General features: G+C 37.7%; 1 protein-coding gene across 1 annotated transcript in view; it reads right to left on the bottom strand.

Annotated features, from left to right (window-relative positions):
• LOC126263018 (collagen alpha-5(IV) chain-like) overlaps positions 1 to 16,243 on the bottom strand; it is a 609,289-nt gene that overhangs the window by 114,605 nt on the left and 478,441 nt on the right. Inside the window, exons 16-19 of the mRNA XM_049959984.1 lie at positions 15,321 to 15,514; positions 8,174 to 8,380; positions 7,852 to 7,957; positions 7,109 to 7,288 (exon numbers count right to left, since the gene is read on the bottom strand). Of these exons, the coding sequence (XP_049815941.1) occupies positions 7,109 to 7,288; positions 7,852 to 7,957; positions 8,174 to 8,380; positions 15,321 to 15,514 (687 nt within the window). The remainder of the gene's footprint in view (positions 1 to 7,108; positions 7,289 to 7,851; positions 7,958 to 8,173; positions 8,381 to 15,320; positions 15,515 to 16,243) is intronic.

Genomic DNA, 16,243 nt, shown 5'->3' with positions numbered 1-16,243 from the left:
ATAGATGGCAACAGGAGGTTGTGGGGCAGGGAGGTGGGGAAAAAAGGAGTGGAAAAGGAGAGGAGAGGGGAAAGATGGGCAGGTGTGTTGACAGAGGGCAACAAACAAAGAGGGTGGGAAACAAGAATGGGGAGGAGATGATAGGACAGAGGGGGTGGAAACTGTTGGGTGGAGGGTGTGGGGCAGTATGTTACCACAGGCTGAGGCCAGGATAATTACAGGAGTGGAGAATGTGTTGTAAGGATAACTCGCATCTGTGTACTTCTGAAAATCTGGTGGTGGAGGGGAGGATCCGGATGACTCAGGTAGTGAAGCAGCCATTGAAATCAACCATGTTATGTTCAGCTGCATGTTGTGCCACAGGGTGATCTACATTGCTCTTGGTCACAGTTTAGTGGTGGTCATTCACCCAGGTGGACAGTTGGTTGGTAGTCATACCAATATAAAAAGCTGTGCAATGATTGCAGCAGAGCTGGTAAATGAAATGGCTGCTTTCACAGGTGGGCTGGTCCCTGATGGGGCAGGATAAACCTGTCACAGGACTGGAATAGGAAGTGCTAAGTGGGTGGTTTGGGCAGGTCTTGCACCTGAGTCTTCCACAGGGATATGATCCCTGTGGCAAGGGGTTGGGATTGAGAGTGTCACAGGGATGGACTAGGATATTGTGAAGATTGGGTGTGATGGAACACCACTTAAGGAGGGATGGGAAGTATCTCAGGTAGAATGTTCCTCATTTCGAGGCATGATGATAGGTAGTCAAAGCCCTGGAAAAGGATGTGGTTTGGTTGTTCCAATCCGGGGTGGCACTGGGTGATGAGGGGACACTTCTTTGTGGTTGGTTCTTTGGGGTGGTGGGAGGATTGGGGCTGTGTGGGGAAATGGCATGGGAGATATGTTTGCAGACTGTGTCTGGGGGGTAGTGCCTGTCTGTGACATCCTTGGTGAGACTCTCAGAATACTGAGCAAGGGAGTTCTTGGCACTAAAGATGCACTGTCCCCCAGTGGCCAGGCTGTATGGGAGGGATTTTTTTGGGTAAGAAAGGGATGACAGCTGTCAAAATGGAGGTACTGTTGGTGGTTGGTGGGTTTAATGTGAACAGAGGTGCAGATGGAGCTATCAGAGAGGAGGAGGTCAACATCTACAAAGGTGGCACACAGGTTTGAGTAGGATCATGTGAAGTGGATGGGAGAGGAAGTGTTGAGGTTGTGAACAAACAAAGATAGGTTGTCTTGGCCCTGAGCCGAGATCATGAAGATATCATCAATGAACCTGAACCAGACTAGGAGTTTAGGATTTTGGGAATCTAGGAAGGTCTCCTCTAGATGGGCCGTAAATAGCTTGGCAGGATCTGTCTGTCTCCCTTCAAAGGAAAAGTAGTTGTGGATTAGGATAAAGTTAGTTAGGTGTATGAGGAATGAGTTAGTGGGTCTGAAGGACATTGGAAAATGTAGTGTTCAATAGTGGTAAGACCATGGGCATGATGGATATTGGTATATAGGGAGGTGGCGGCAACAGTGACTAGTAAGGATTTAGGACGTAAAGGGGTGGGGATGGTAGAGAGTCAGGAAAGGAAGTGGTTGGTGTCTTTGACGTGGGAGGCTAGATTAAGGGCAAGTGGTTGGAGGTATTGGTCAATGAGGGCCAAAATTCCTTCATTGGGGGCACAATAACCAGCCACAATGTGGCATACAGGATTGTTGGGTTCATGGATTTTGGGAAGCATGTAGGAGGTGGGTGTGCGGGGTGTCATAGGCGTGTGGAGGGAAATATATTCAGCAAGTGATAATCTGCTTTCTTTCTCATAACATATAGATTCACAACGGGACCAGCTTTTATCTTTATCAGTGTACTGACCAGTAGCCAGAATTTTTGCAACAACTTGCACGGGTTTGAAATACTGTTTATTAATAAAGGAAACAAATTCCAGATTTGAATCTATGACCATTCTGTACTTCAAATAGATAATTTCTTTTTAAATTGCTTTGGGATCTTATATGACCTAGACAGAAATTATTTATTTGTAATATAATTACCACTTAGAAACCTCATACTATATGTGTATGAGGAGGAGCCACAGCAGCTTGTAGGCATGTCAGTTGATGCCACTGAAGCAGCCTGAATTACCAAGTTTGTCCCTTACCATATTAACTGATGTTTGCCACTAATACTTTGCTAATCATGTTGTGAATGCACACAAGACATATCCTCTTACAGTGACTCGCCTGTCTGGCAGCAAAGTCTTCAACAGCTGTAGTGCCTACTAACATCTCATCAGTCTTTTAAAAACTAAGAATGTATTATCTTGAAAAGGACAGTGGTTTCTATTAAGTTTTATAATGCATTTAACAATAAATAAGAATAATTTTTGTGTGAGTAGTATGCACAGGCTCACAGTATGATTTCTGTACATATTCAGTACAGCAATGTGATCACTGTAAATAATTAATTGTAATAAATCCAGTTCTATCAGATTTTTCCCTTGCTTACAGAAAGCTATGACACCATTTACACTTTGTCCAAATTATTGTTGATTATGTATTCCATAACAGTGGATGGCCATACGGTTTCCTAGCTGTGAGATGCAATTTTTCTGCAAATATAATTTTCCATTTGTATATAGATACATTCTCACACTTTGGTCTTACACCTAGCCAGCAAATAATTAATAGCTAATACTCTGAAAACAAATCTACATTATTTTTACTATTTTTTTCAATTTGATTTTAAAGACATACAAAAAATATGTTTCTATTTACAATTTTATTTATTTTGCTATTGATATGTAATCAATATTGCATCATAACAGAAAGCTTCCAAATTTTATATCTGCAAATTTTGTAACCTTTGTTATCAGATATCATTAGTAAAATATTCACATATATACACAGCTTCTGACAAATAACTAAAAAATACAGAAGTTATCTGAATATTATTTTGAGTTATGGAATGATGTTTGAGAAAGAATGACATGTATTATATTTGTTTGGTGCCAATTGAGTCAGCAGATCTCAGAATGTTTTCAGACTCATATATACTGTTTTTGACTTGGGTTAACACCCACAGAAGCTTTCTGCAAATTTATAATGGAGATGGATAATAATAATACAGTTCTTATATTTTGATGTTATATTTGTAATTTTGTGAAAGCAAGTGTGAGTTAATGTGGGAAGGTATATAAACAATGATTTTAATAGAAAAAATTGACTCCAATCTGTGTCATTTGAGGATCCAGGACCTCATACAGGATACTGCACAACAACTTTTTGCCTCTGGACACTGATTCCTTGGTGTACTAAACATTCACATAGTTTGTGACAAGCTTGTTATACCTTTTAAATGAAAATATGTTTATGATATTTCAATTTATTCTACATCTAGGAGGGCCATTTCACTTAGGATCTATGGAAGGTGCATTAGCTTATTTGTTTTTCTTTGTAAATAATATTTATTGTGTATTCTTGTTTTGAAACATTTTCTGCATCCTGGGGATCTCTTCTATATGGATCTATTAAAAACAAAATTACACTCCATCTAATCTAATCTTTTATAAAGGCATTAAAGGGTTTCAGCAAGAATTCTGAGAAAGCTAAGAAAACGGAAGGAATTAGATTGATCTTGCCTCAACAGACAACCAAATTGCTTAAATATGTGCTGCTGTTATTCAGGTTGTTTATCATTTTCCTGCTCAAGAAAAGGGCTTTGCATTTACTCACTCACTGTGTTATGAACAGCCCATCATGAACTGGGGTATGGAAGGATTCAGGGTATACCATAACACTGGTCTGTACTTAGGAATGTGGAAGGACTCCTTCAATACATTAACATTGTTATGTTCTATCTCTGCTTACACAGGCTATAAACAAACATAACAAGTAAACCTATTACAACGAAAAAATGTTGTTTCTTCATTAGCTATGCTAAATATCTGATGTTTCTCTACTGTTGCTAACTTAATATTTAAAAACTATTTATTTATTTATTTATTTACATAGTTTACATCCACATTGTAACACTAAAATCAAACATAATACACTACTGGCCATTAAAATTGCAATACCAAGAAGAAATGCAGATGATAAACAGGTATTCATTGCACAAATATATTATACTAGTACTGAGATGTGATTACATTTTCACGCAATTTGGGTGCATAGATCCTGAGAAATCAGTACCCAGAACAACCACCTCTGGCCGTAATAACGGCCTTGATACGCCTGGGCATCGAGTCAAACAGAACTTGGATGGCGTGTACAGGTACAGCTGCCCATGCAGCTTCAACACAATACCACAGTTCATCAAGAGGAGTGACTGGCGTATTGTGATGAGCCAGTTGCTCGGCCACCATTGGCCAGACGTTTTCAATTGGTGAGAGAGCTGGAGAATGTGCTGGCCAGGGCAGCAGTCGAACATTTTCTGTATCCAGAAAGGCCTGTACAGGACCTGCAGCATGTGGTCGTGCACTACCCTGCTGAAATGTAGGGTTTCGCAGGGATAGAATGAAGGGTAGAGCCACGGGTCGTAACACATCTGAAATGTATCGTCCACTGTTCAGAGTGCCGTCAATGGAAACAAGAGGTGACCGAGATGTGTAACCAATGGCACCCCATACCATCACGCCGGGTGATAAGCCAGTATGGCGATGACGAATACACGCTTCCAATGTGCGTTCACCATGATGTCACCAAACATGGATGCGACCATCATAATGATGTAAACAGAACCTGGATTCATCCAAAAAAATAACGTTTTGCCATTCGTGCATCCACGTTCGTCGTTGAGTACACCATCGCAGGCGCTCCTGTCTGTGATGCAGTGTCAAGGGTAACCGCAGCCATGGTCTCCGAGCTGATAGTCCATGCTGCTGCAAACATCATCAAACTGTTCATGCAGATGGTTGTCTTGCAAACGTCCCCATCTGTTGACTCAGGGATCGAGACGACCCATTACAGCCATGCGGATAAGATGCCTGTCATCTCGACTGCTAGTGATACAAGGCTGTTGGGATCCAGTACGGCATTCCATATTACCCTCCTGAACCCACCGGTTCCATATTCTGCTAACAGTCATTGGATCTTGACCAACACGAGCAGCAATGTCGCGATACGATAAACCGCAATCACGATAGGCTACAATCCGACCTTTATCAAAGTCGGAAATGTGATGGTACGCATTTCTCCTCCTTACATGAGGCAGCACAATAATGTTTCACCAGACAACGCCGGTCAACTGCTGTTTGTGTATGAGAAATCGGTTGGAAACTTTCCTCACGTCAGCACGTTGTAGGTGTCACCACCGGCGCCAACCTTGTGTGAATGCTCTGAAAAGCTAATCATTTGCATATCACAGCATATTCTTCCTGTCAGTTAAATTTAGCATCTGTAGCATGTCATCTTCATGGCGTATCAATTTTAATGGCCAGTAGTGTACAATAGAGTCTATAATGATTAAGTTTTGGTCTTAGCAGTCAGAAATTTCTTTGTTTCCCAAAACTTCTTCATTCACTGTGATCTGGCTGCTCGTTCTTCTGCAGATATGACTCACTTATTCCATTCTGATGGTTTGAATGTCAGCTGTGTGTATTTGTTCTTCAGAAGCAGTTTCTCTTCTCTGTGTTGACTTTGGTATGTGGTGATGTTCAGTTCATCTAGATCACTTTGTACTCCTTTAAACCAGATGTTTATGGTTTTACTGTTCCAGAAGTAGTTAAAAAGTTTCTTTAGGATCTAGTATTTGGTAGGCGAGATATTTGGCCAAAAAATGCAATCCTTCTTTTCCACATTGTACCAATAATGAATTCACTTCCTTTATACACTACTGAATTGGGCAAAAGTCTCCACTGCCCGTTAACTTGATGTTTATTACTGATGATTGTTCAGAGTATTCTTCTATCAACTTTCTGCAATTTGTCAGTTGTTGCTTGAGTATTTAGTCTGAATAATGTTTCACTTGCGTGTGTTGCTTCTGGTTTAATGATGGAGGCGTAATGTCGAAATTTAGCATTTATTGAGAGAGATCGGTTTTTGTAGGTTGGGGTTATGTGGTTCTCTGTGCTCGCTGAAGTTTTAATGTTCTACTATCTATTGATGCTCTTACTGACAAATGATAGCAGATATGCACAGGCTGTAACAATAAATGTCTGTTTGCAATGAACGTTTGCACTTATCATGTTGTTAACAGGAATTTTTAATAATTTATTCTAGAGATTTAAATACTTTGTAAAAAAAGTTGTTAATAAAACATGTTCCTAATTTTTGTTTTGAATTTACAGGATATTATATTAGCATCACAAGGACTTCTAGACCAGAATTTAGAATGCCACTCTTAACCCTTGATAAGGAGCAAAATCCACATGTAAATTAATTTTGTTCCATGTATTTTGGTTATATGTACATCAGTTCATCAGAAATTCACTTTTGTTATTACCTATAAATATTATGGACTACATGTATTGGAATGGTAATGTAAGAATATTTAAAGTGGTATCTGCAAATATATGTGGTTATCTACATACACATTATATTGTATTTTTGCTACCAGATATATCCTTTAGCAGTTCCCCCCCCCCCCCCCCCCATTTTATTTCCACTGAACAATAGGGAGTGAAGCTATGCAGAATGTGTCTTTTCACATTAACACGATGAGATTATTTCATGTTATCAGTATGTCATTGGTTAATAATATGATACAGCTTTAACTTCTGCTGTTCTGTTATCTTTATTTGTGTGTAATACTATGTTGATAATTTACAGTTTATCTTTGTCTATGTAAATGAAACCAATTTTATTATGTTATATAAGGTTTTTCACCTTCATTTTGTGAAAGGAATCACCAGTGGCAAGACTTGTAGGTACTGTTCCACATGTGTGCTTGCATAAAATCAACAAAGCAAGCACACATGTAGAACAACACCTACAAACTTTGTCACTGATAATGCCTTTTGAAAACTAAAGGCAAGATGTGTATGGTATGATAATGTTGCTCATATTCAGTTGCACACAGACTGACATAACACGGAAATTATAAAAGTAATACACTTATATTCCCTACATAAATTCTAAAATCCTCTTTGTTTTAATTTTCTAAGTTGTTTAAACTTTTGAAACTTACCAGGTGGTCCTGCATCTCCTACGTCACCAGGCAGACCAATTTCTCCTGGAACCCCCATCCGTCCTCCAAGTCCTGGATAACCTGCTCTCCCTGGTTCACCATCTGGCCCTCGCCTTCCAGTTAGACCAATTTCACCCTTTAACCCTTTTATGCCCATTTGCCCAGGTGGGCCATCAGGACCTAGAAAAAGAAAAGAAAAATATTCAAAAAATGTTTTAGGCCTTTTTTAATTTGAATGTGATGGTGATTTACAACCTAATCATTTAAACAACTACATGTGGTGGAGATGACTGTGTTTTAGTAATGGCAAACATAAAATTATAAGAAAATATGAAAAACTAATAATTTGGACTAAACAATAATTAAAAATGGCATGTCTATCTTTTGAAATCATTATTGGAGTCTAGCTGAAACCAATCATTTTCTTTTTCAGGAAATGAGTCCAGTATTTGTTTCCTGTAGCAACACAGTCATCTGTTTATTCCATCTATACAATTATAAAACAAACCTAGGTGTGTATAATAAAGCACCTCATAGCTTTTTTTTCTGTTTCGTCTTTCACACACTTGGTAAGTTTCAGTTTCATGATACATATAATGCTAGTACATTAAAATACCTACTATCCTAATTTTAACACTAGGAACAGCTTATTAGTCACTTCTACTCTAATTTTGAAATGAATGTTGTTTACAACTCTTCTCCTTTGTTTTCATACATAAAACACCATAGAAATCTTAACTTACCTCTGGGCCCCATTGCACCAGAAATACCAATCAGACCTTTTGCACCAGGAATACCGGGATATCCTTGTGGGCCTGGTATTATCTCGCCCCTTCCACCCTTCTGTCCCTATAAAAATATATCAGACAAGGTAAGCTACTAAAATAATTTAAGGATTTAGTCTTTTTTCACTTTGCTAGTGTTTGAATATACTTTCCCATTGATTTTAAATTAAAAGAAGAAACGTCCATAATGATATAATACATATCAGTGTAAGATGTTCACAAAAATTAGAAGAAAGAGAAAGAAAATTCAGTAATACTGTAGAACTAGAACTACACATACTGGTGTGCCAGGTGTTCCAGAGAATCCTGGGGCACCTTTTGGCCCCTTAATGCCTGTAACTCCATCTAGTCCTTTAAATCCAGGAAATCCTTGAGGTCCTTCTGAACCAGGTTCTCCTTTCTGACCTTCAGGGCCAGGGAGACCAATCTCACCACCTAATATTGCCATACCTAAATCACCACGTTCGCCTTTCTGAGCTGGAGGACCCTGAAAAATAGATCACAAAAATCTTCATAGAAGTAATAAAAACTGACTCAGTTTTGTTAAATATCTAGTTAACACAAAAAAGAAATAAATTACACAGAATAGAAATATCAGAAATTTTTTTATAGATTTAAACTTATGGTGAAATACATAACAACCTAAAATAATGTAACATAAGTGATACTCAGGCAGGAAAGAGGGGGATATGTTAGCACCAATAATATTCTCAATACATATCAATGACTTCCCAGTGTTGGTCAAAGTAAAAACATTTGTGTATTTAAATCTTTCTTAACTGCATGTTGATGAAAACTGTTGTTTAGTGCCAGGAATAATAAAATGCAAATATAAATAAGTCAAACAATGGAAAACCCAGGGTGGAATGTTATAGTGGTCACTTACAATATGGCGGCAAGTAGTAGTGAAACGGTTCTTAGCTCATGTAAAAACACTTCTTGAGTCGATAAAAAGTGTAGAAAGTGCGAAAAAATGTGGAAAACTGGAATCATACGCAGCAAACGCAACAATTTGCTTCATTTTCAATGTGCTAAAATTGACTCATCAGTGAAAGAAAACAAAGAATTTATGACAAGCTGGAACTGTATTCAGTGCAGCCTTAAAAACTCAGGTAAAATTACAAACGCAAGAAGTTGTGACTGTAAGTGTGAATTCTCAGCATTAGTTGAAGATTTAATAAGTGAAATTCAGTGTTTAAAAGCTGAGGTTACATTACTAAATAAAAAGGTGAATGAACTCATGTATTAATGCTAACCTAGTGAGTGAACATAAACAAAATGTTCAATGTGAAGACAGTGAAATCCATGAAAAAAATGACTGTGTAATCCATGAAAATGTATGCAAGAAACTGTTCCAAAATGGCAGTAGAAAAAACGAGAAGAACCAGAAGTACACAAAGGGCCGGATTCTTATACATGGAGACAGTCATGGTCACAAAATAGCTCAAAACATTGTGAGTATCCAAGATGACTTTACAGCTGTGGCTCACATTCAACCTGGTGCACCTCTTTCTGCTGTGGTGAAGCCATGTGTGCAAGATAGTGAATCTTTCTCAGCAAATGATTATGTCGTTATCATTAGTGGTACAAATGATGTGGCTAAAAATCAAGCAAATGACGCCATCAGGCACATGAAAGTAACACTCAGTAAGTTGACTGGCACTAAAGTAATTGTCGTTAACATTCCACAGAGACCAATCTATTGTGAACTTGGAAGTGTATAAAACAAATGATAGCTTAAAACAATATGTTATAATTTTCACAATGTGTCTTTGGTAAATGTCAGTAACCTAAATAGAGACCTACACACAACTCATAGTATGCACATGAGTAAGAGAGGTAAAAAGATTGTGAGTAAATTAATTATTGATGAAATCAGACAAAACACTACACAAAGCAGTGTAAATAAGTGCATTGTATGGAATGGCACAACCCACCCAAACAGGACCTGCCACATAAACAGCCACTGCTGACAAGCCAGGGAAACTTGTAAACCGTGCTGGACGGCCTGGTAGCTCTACATCTCCTTGTATGGTCTAGAGGAGAAACTCAGCCCTAATATCATACAGCAGAACCCTTGTAGTCTTAAAAACAGTCAGTCTGGTAGGGTGACATGTCCATCAAGTGTTCAACAATCCAAGCTCACATTCAAATTAATTCAGCAGAACTTTCAAAGTCTTAGCAATAAGCACAATGAGTTGGATACCATTGCAGCAATTGATAACCCTGATGTTTTAGTTCTGAGTGAACACTGGTACACAGATTAGCTAATTAGTGTATGTCAGCCACTCTCCTTGATCTTTTGCTCTGCCTTCAGTAGAAAAGAGAAATCTGGTGGTGGGGTAGCTATCTTTGCAGCCAGCGCTAGTAATTATAGTGTAATAAATGTAAGTGTTTTCAGCACTGAGGGTGTAATACAACTAGAAGCAATTAATTATAAGTGGGGGAAAGAGAACTTAATTATTATAGGCCTATACAGACCTCCATCTGGTAGCCTAGATATTTTCTTTGATGTTCTTAATGACCTGCTTATTGACATTGACAGTAAACACTGTAATAAAAATGGCTCAGTCAACATACAACTAACTGGAGATATAAACACTGACTTGCTGTCCAATGACTCTATATCTAAAAAACTAATGCTAGTACTAGCTCAATTTAACTTAACATTTCTGATAAACAAGCCCACTAGAGAGGTCAATAGTATAAAATCATGCATTGACAACATAATAACTAACATGTCCCACTTTACATGCAGTGCATCAGTTCTGAAGCTTGCCATTTCTGACCACCACACAATACAGGTATTGATAGAAGCTGAAAATATTCATGTCAATAGAAAAGAGAAACAATGTGTGACAAAAAGAATCACCAATGATGACAATGTTAAAGAGCTCAACAGTTTGATGAAAGGCTTACAATGGGGTGAAAAAAACCAGTATCAGATTTTTATTATTGCTTCAATGTCTCATGCCCAGAAATGACCTTTACAGTAAATGAAGCAAAAGATACAAAAAATAACTGGATAAATCATGAAGTAAAAACAGCAAGAGAGAAACTTAGACTTTTCCTATGTGCAATGGTAAATAATAACAATAATAATACACTAAAGGTAGAATTTAAGAACTATCATGATTATTATAAAGATCTGCTGCTAGAAACTAAAAGTAAATATGTAGCCACAATGTTCAGAAACTCTACTAACACTGGTTTAGCTGTTTGGAAAGTAATAAATAGCTTTAGGTATTGTAAGGACGGATCAACTCGTGATTTTACTATAAACCATAAATGGTATATCATGAAATGTCAATGTCAGATTGCAAAAGTTTTTAATGAGTACTTTTCTTCTGTTGGAAAATCTGTCAATGACCATTTTAAGAATCTTCAGTATAGATATAAGGGCATTCCAATCAAACAAAGCATATACTTGGCCCCAACCAATAGCAAGGAAATCAAAAACATAGTAAGGTCATTAAAAAAATACAAAATCAGCAGGCTATGATGGACTGTCTATCAGTACACTGAAAAGATGCATAGACAACATATTTGATGCCATGGCCACAGCAGTAAATAATGTAATTGCATCAGGTTGTTTCCCAGATAGTCTAAAGATAGCACAAGTAACCCCAATTTACAAGAAAGGTGATAAATCTAAAATTGAAAACTACTTCCCCACCTCAATCGTACCTGCATTTTCTAAGGTAGTTGAGAAAGTTATTTATACCAGACTAATGACATTCCTGAGTCAACACAATTTAATATTTGAAAATCAGAATGGCTTTATGACAAACAAGTCAACTTCAGCAGCTGAAGCACAATTAATAGAAAAATAATAACTGCCATAGAGAACAAGGAGTATGTAACTGGAGTGTTCCTTGAACTATAAAAAGCTTTTGACTGTGTCAACATCACCATATTACCTGACAAGCTGTGGAACCTGCTTATTAGAGGAACTGACTTTGAGCTAACTGGCTATGAGCTAATAAAATCTTATATGAGCAATAGAAAACAATTTTTCTTGCTTAAAACAAACAGTGGGTCTTTCAAATCTAAAATTACTGATATCAAATATGGAGTGCCTCAAGGTTCTGTCTTGGGACCACTTCTTTTCTTTATTTATGTTAATGATATACAGTATTGTTCTCCTTACTGTAAAAAAATATTGTATGCAGATGATACATCAATTGTGTGTAAACACAAAGACTATGACAGTCTGTGCAACAGTGTAACTAATGAAATAGTCCAGTATTTTAATGAAAGCCATCTAAATGTAGGTGCTTCAAAGACTGCAACGATGGAATTTAACACAAGGAAACAAATAGAATTTGGCATGAAATTATCCATAGGAAATGACATTGTAAAAATGGACAAAGTTCTTGAGAATTACAATCCATGACAGCCTCAAATGGGACATGCATATTGATTCCCTAGCCTGTAAGCTGTCAAAGAATGTATTTGCTATAAATATGATTAGCAAATATTGTAAGGATATGGGTGTACTAAAAACAGCTTATCATGCCATATTCTCATCAAATTTAAACTATGCCATAGAAATATGGGGTGCAAAAACTCAAGCCAACCTAAGCACATTATTAATACTACAGAAAAAAGTTATCAGAATTAATTGTGGTGCCAAACCTAGAGAATCATGTCGGAATCTGTTCCCAAAATTAGGTAGGCTTACCACTATATGTGTATACATATTTAAAGTTATATTGCTTGTGAAAACAATAAATCCAAATTTCAACTGTGACCTGCACTAGTATGATACAAGGCATAAGTTCAGATACCATGTAAATAGCCACAGACCAGCTTTATATGAAAAAAATGCACTTCATGCTGGGCTGAAGCTAGACATGCCCTACCAAAAAGCCTCAGAGCCTTTCCTACTGACAAATTAAAGGATCAGCTGAAAAGAATTCTAATTGAAGACCCTTTTTATTCCCTAAATGAGTACTATATCTATATGAAAAGTGCTTCGTAAGTATGTCAAGCTCATAGTTTTAAGTAACCTACAACTAATATAACGTTGATAACAAGAATATTTGTAATAGGCCTATTGTGATTGTATACTAAATGCATCAAAATATAAAATTTATTAATACAAACAAATCTTTAGTTTGTAATTTATAAACTGATGTATTCAGAAGAATAATCTGTATGATGTCCTGAAACTGTATTATTTCTAGGGATTGTATCTGATTATTCGATGTTGAATAAATATTATTATTATTATTATTATTATTAGTAGTAGTAGTAGTATGAAAAGGATAGTTACTACTCACCATATAGTGGAGATGCCGAGTTGCAGATAGGCACAACGAAAAGGCTGTCAGAAAGTGAGCTTTCAGCCAACAAGGCCTCTGTGAAAATATACAGGGTCACTTTCTGACAAGTCTTTTCATTGTGCCTATCTGCGACACAGCATCTCCATTACATGGTGAGTAGCAACTATCCTTTTCATAAGATTGAAATATAAATGAGTAATACACCACAAGTGCTCCTAACATCAAAAGAGTGGATAGTTCGCTGCCATACCAGTCTGGGTTTGAGTTTCTAATAATAAGGAAGCAATATTGCCTGAAGTTTGTTGTTTATAATAGTGATTCTTAACATTTATCACTGTAAACAATGTTGAACTGCGAATGTTTCCACATTTGATAACTACACATTAGAACTTACTTGCATTGATAACAGAATATTGATGTCTAAACATTTAAGGAGCAAACATAACAACTCTTGGAACAGTTGAGGTGTTGAGTCATTGATGATATGCAAACAAAATGAGAATACTGCTAACCTTAGGACAAGTCCATCTTCACAGCTGTGCAGTATACACAGACATACACCTGCATAGCTACATTTTCCCAGTTGACTACAGTGCACTGGCACTGCAGACCAATTGGAGTGTGGAGTTGTGTCAGATGGAGTGGGAAAGGTGAAAAATGGGAGGAAGGGTTGGGGATGGGTGGCTGATGGCTCGGAGGGGAGGCAGTAAGTGTATGGGATACCAATGTCTCACAGATGAATTTGTTTTAGCTATAGGCAGAGGGAACTGTGCGCAGCAAACAGTGATATGGAGGAGTGGATTTAGAGGGGAGATAAAACAGTGGGAGAGGGAGACTGTGAAGAGGAGGACATGAGTGCAGGAATGCGTGAAATTAGGTTTTGAGGCAGGGGTGAAGATACTTGTGGGACAGGCTAGGAGAAGTATGGGATTGAAGGATGTGCTACAAGGACAAATCCCATCTACATTATTCTGAGGAGCTGGTGTTCAAGGGAAGGATCCAGATGGCAAGGGTTGGGAATCAGCCATTTAAATTGAACATATTGTGCCCAACAACACAGTCCGTCTGGGTGGACAACTTGGCTCTTGACCACAGGGTGGCAGTGATCATTCACTCAGGTAGACAGCTGGTTGGTGGTCATGCCAGTATAAAATTCTATACAATATGACTGCTTTCACAAGTGGATGGGACTGGAATAGGATGTACTTAGTGGGTGTTTCAGACAGGTCCTGCACCTGGTCGTCCACAGGTGTACGACCCCTGTGGAAAGGGATTTGTAGTACATTTAGTGTAAGAATGGACTAGGATTATAGGTAGAACTGGGGAGGGGGGTGGGAGGTGGAACACAAAATTGGAAAGGGTGGGAAGGATTTTAGCCAGGATGTTCCCCATTTCCAGGCAGAATGATGACTTGTGGAAGCACTGGCAAAGGATGTGGTTAAACTGTTCCAGTCAGGGGTAATAATGGGCAATAAAAGGAGTGCCCCTTTCTGGCTGCTTCCTGGGGCTAGTCAGAAGGTTAGAGGCATGTGCAGATATGTTTGTGGATTAGATTAAAGTGAGCTAGTAACATACTCAGTCTTGTCGATGTCCCTTCGACGAAACAGTGACTCAACTAATTGGTGAGTTGTTACCTTGAACCCTGAAAATTTATATTCTGCCAAGGATTCTCTATTACCATACACATAATGGCATCTGTGCATCAATTGAATGGTACTTGCAAGCTAATAATTATTTATCAAACAGTTAAGTAGCCTTCTGCATTTCAAGATCTGTCAACTTAGTTCTCAATTTCATCAGTATTCCACCAGCAACATTCAATTATCAGCATTTCATGTCATCTACTCAGTGAGATGACAACAGAAGAGCATAAAATTGTTTCAGCATCAATCAATAATTAAATCAGTAGGTACAGAAAGTGTGAGATTTATTAATGGTAAATATAGTACCTCATTACCTATCTGTGACCCATTAAACAGACATAAGCTGTATCAAGTAACAATGATTGCAGATAGGAATGACCATTTCAATCATAAAACACTCTCATAGGCCGTATACACCCTAATTAGTGAAGACCCAAAGGACAAAATTATTAGAACATGCAACTATTTCAGAAGATATATGTGCTTTGGTCCTTACAGGAAATCCAGCAGCACCAGGAAGACCTGGAACACCTGCTCGCCCTCTTGGACCAGGATTCCCCACCATTCCTGGATAACCCTTAAAGCCTGGAAGGCCAGCAATGCTAGATCCTTGTGCTCCTGACAACCCTGGTGAACCTGGAAGTCCACGATCTCCTGGCAAACCAGAAAGCCCCTGCAGACCATCGAACCCTGTGAACAGAAATGCAAAAATTGTGTTTTACTCATACATACGTAAGACACATTGTAATGTAACAGACCAAGATTCTCCAATTGAACAATATGATACACATAGGTAATATACATCATGATACACTTGTACATCTGTATTTTGTTTCTTGTAGCTAATCTTTTTGTTCTTATATTGTTTCATGGTATTACATAAGTGCTATTCAATTATGATAATTTTCTGTAATTTTTTTTATTTGCATTCATTATATTATAAATGAAGTAACTGATGGTGTGAAACAATAATAGGGATACGTTAGACACTAAGCTGTTAATATTACATAAGTTGTGAAATTTTCATAAAAAGCCATTATTTTCGAAAAAGTTACAGTTGTTGAAAGAATGTTCATATTAATCAATATTCCAATTCTTGTTGGTGATTGTAAAAAGCAAAAGTCAATATGGAAAAATATTAATGTACTTTATATGTGAAAGTCTGGAAATTTTACCGATAGCGAAAATTCTGATAGAAATCATCATAGTATACACAATTACATAGTTCAGTAAGGCATCAGCCTCTGCTGGTGACACATCGGCAAGGTAGTAAGTTACACATTTAACTTTCGGTGCATGCTTTTATAGTATATACTTAAGTTAGCAGTACTATGATGGATAGGTTGTGTGCTCGCTGTGTGTAGACACAGGAACTGGCCACAGTTTGTGAACTGCTGAGGATACGTTTGGCATGGTCAG

Source organism: Schistocerca nitens, chromosome 6 (assembly GCF_023898315.1).
Source record: "Schistocerca nitens isolate TAMUIC-IGC-003100 chromosome 6, iqSchNite1.1, whole genome shotgun sequence".
Classification (NCBI taxonomy): domain Eukaryota; kingdom Metazoa; phylum Arthropoda; class Insecta; order Orthoptera; family Acrididae; genus Schistocerca; species Schistocerca nitens.
The sequence above is the reverse complement of the archived record's forward strand: the minus strand, read 5'-3'. Positions and strand labels throughout refer to the sequence as shown.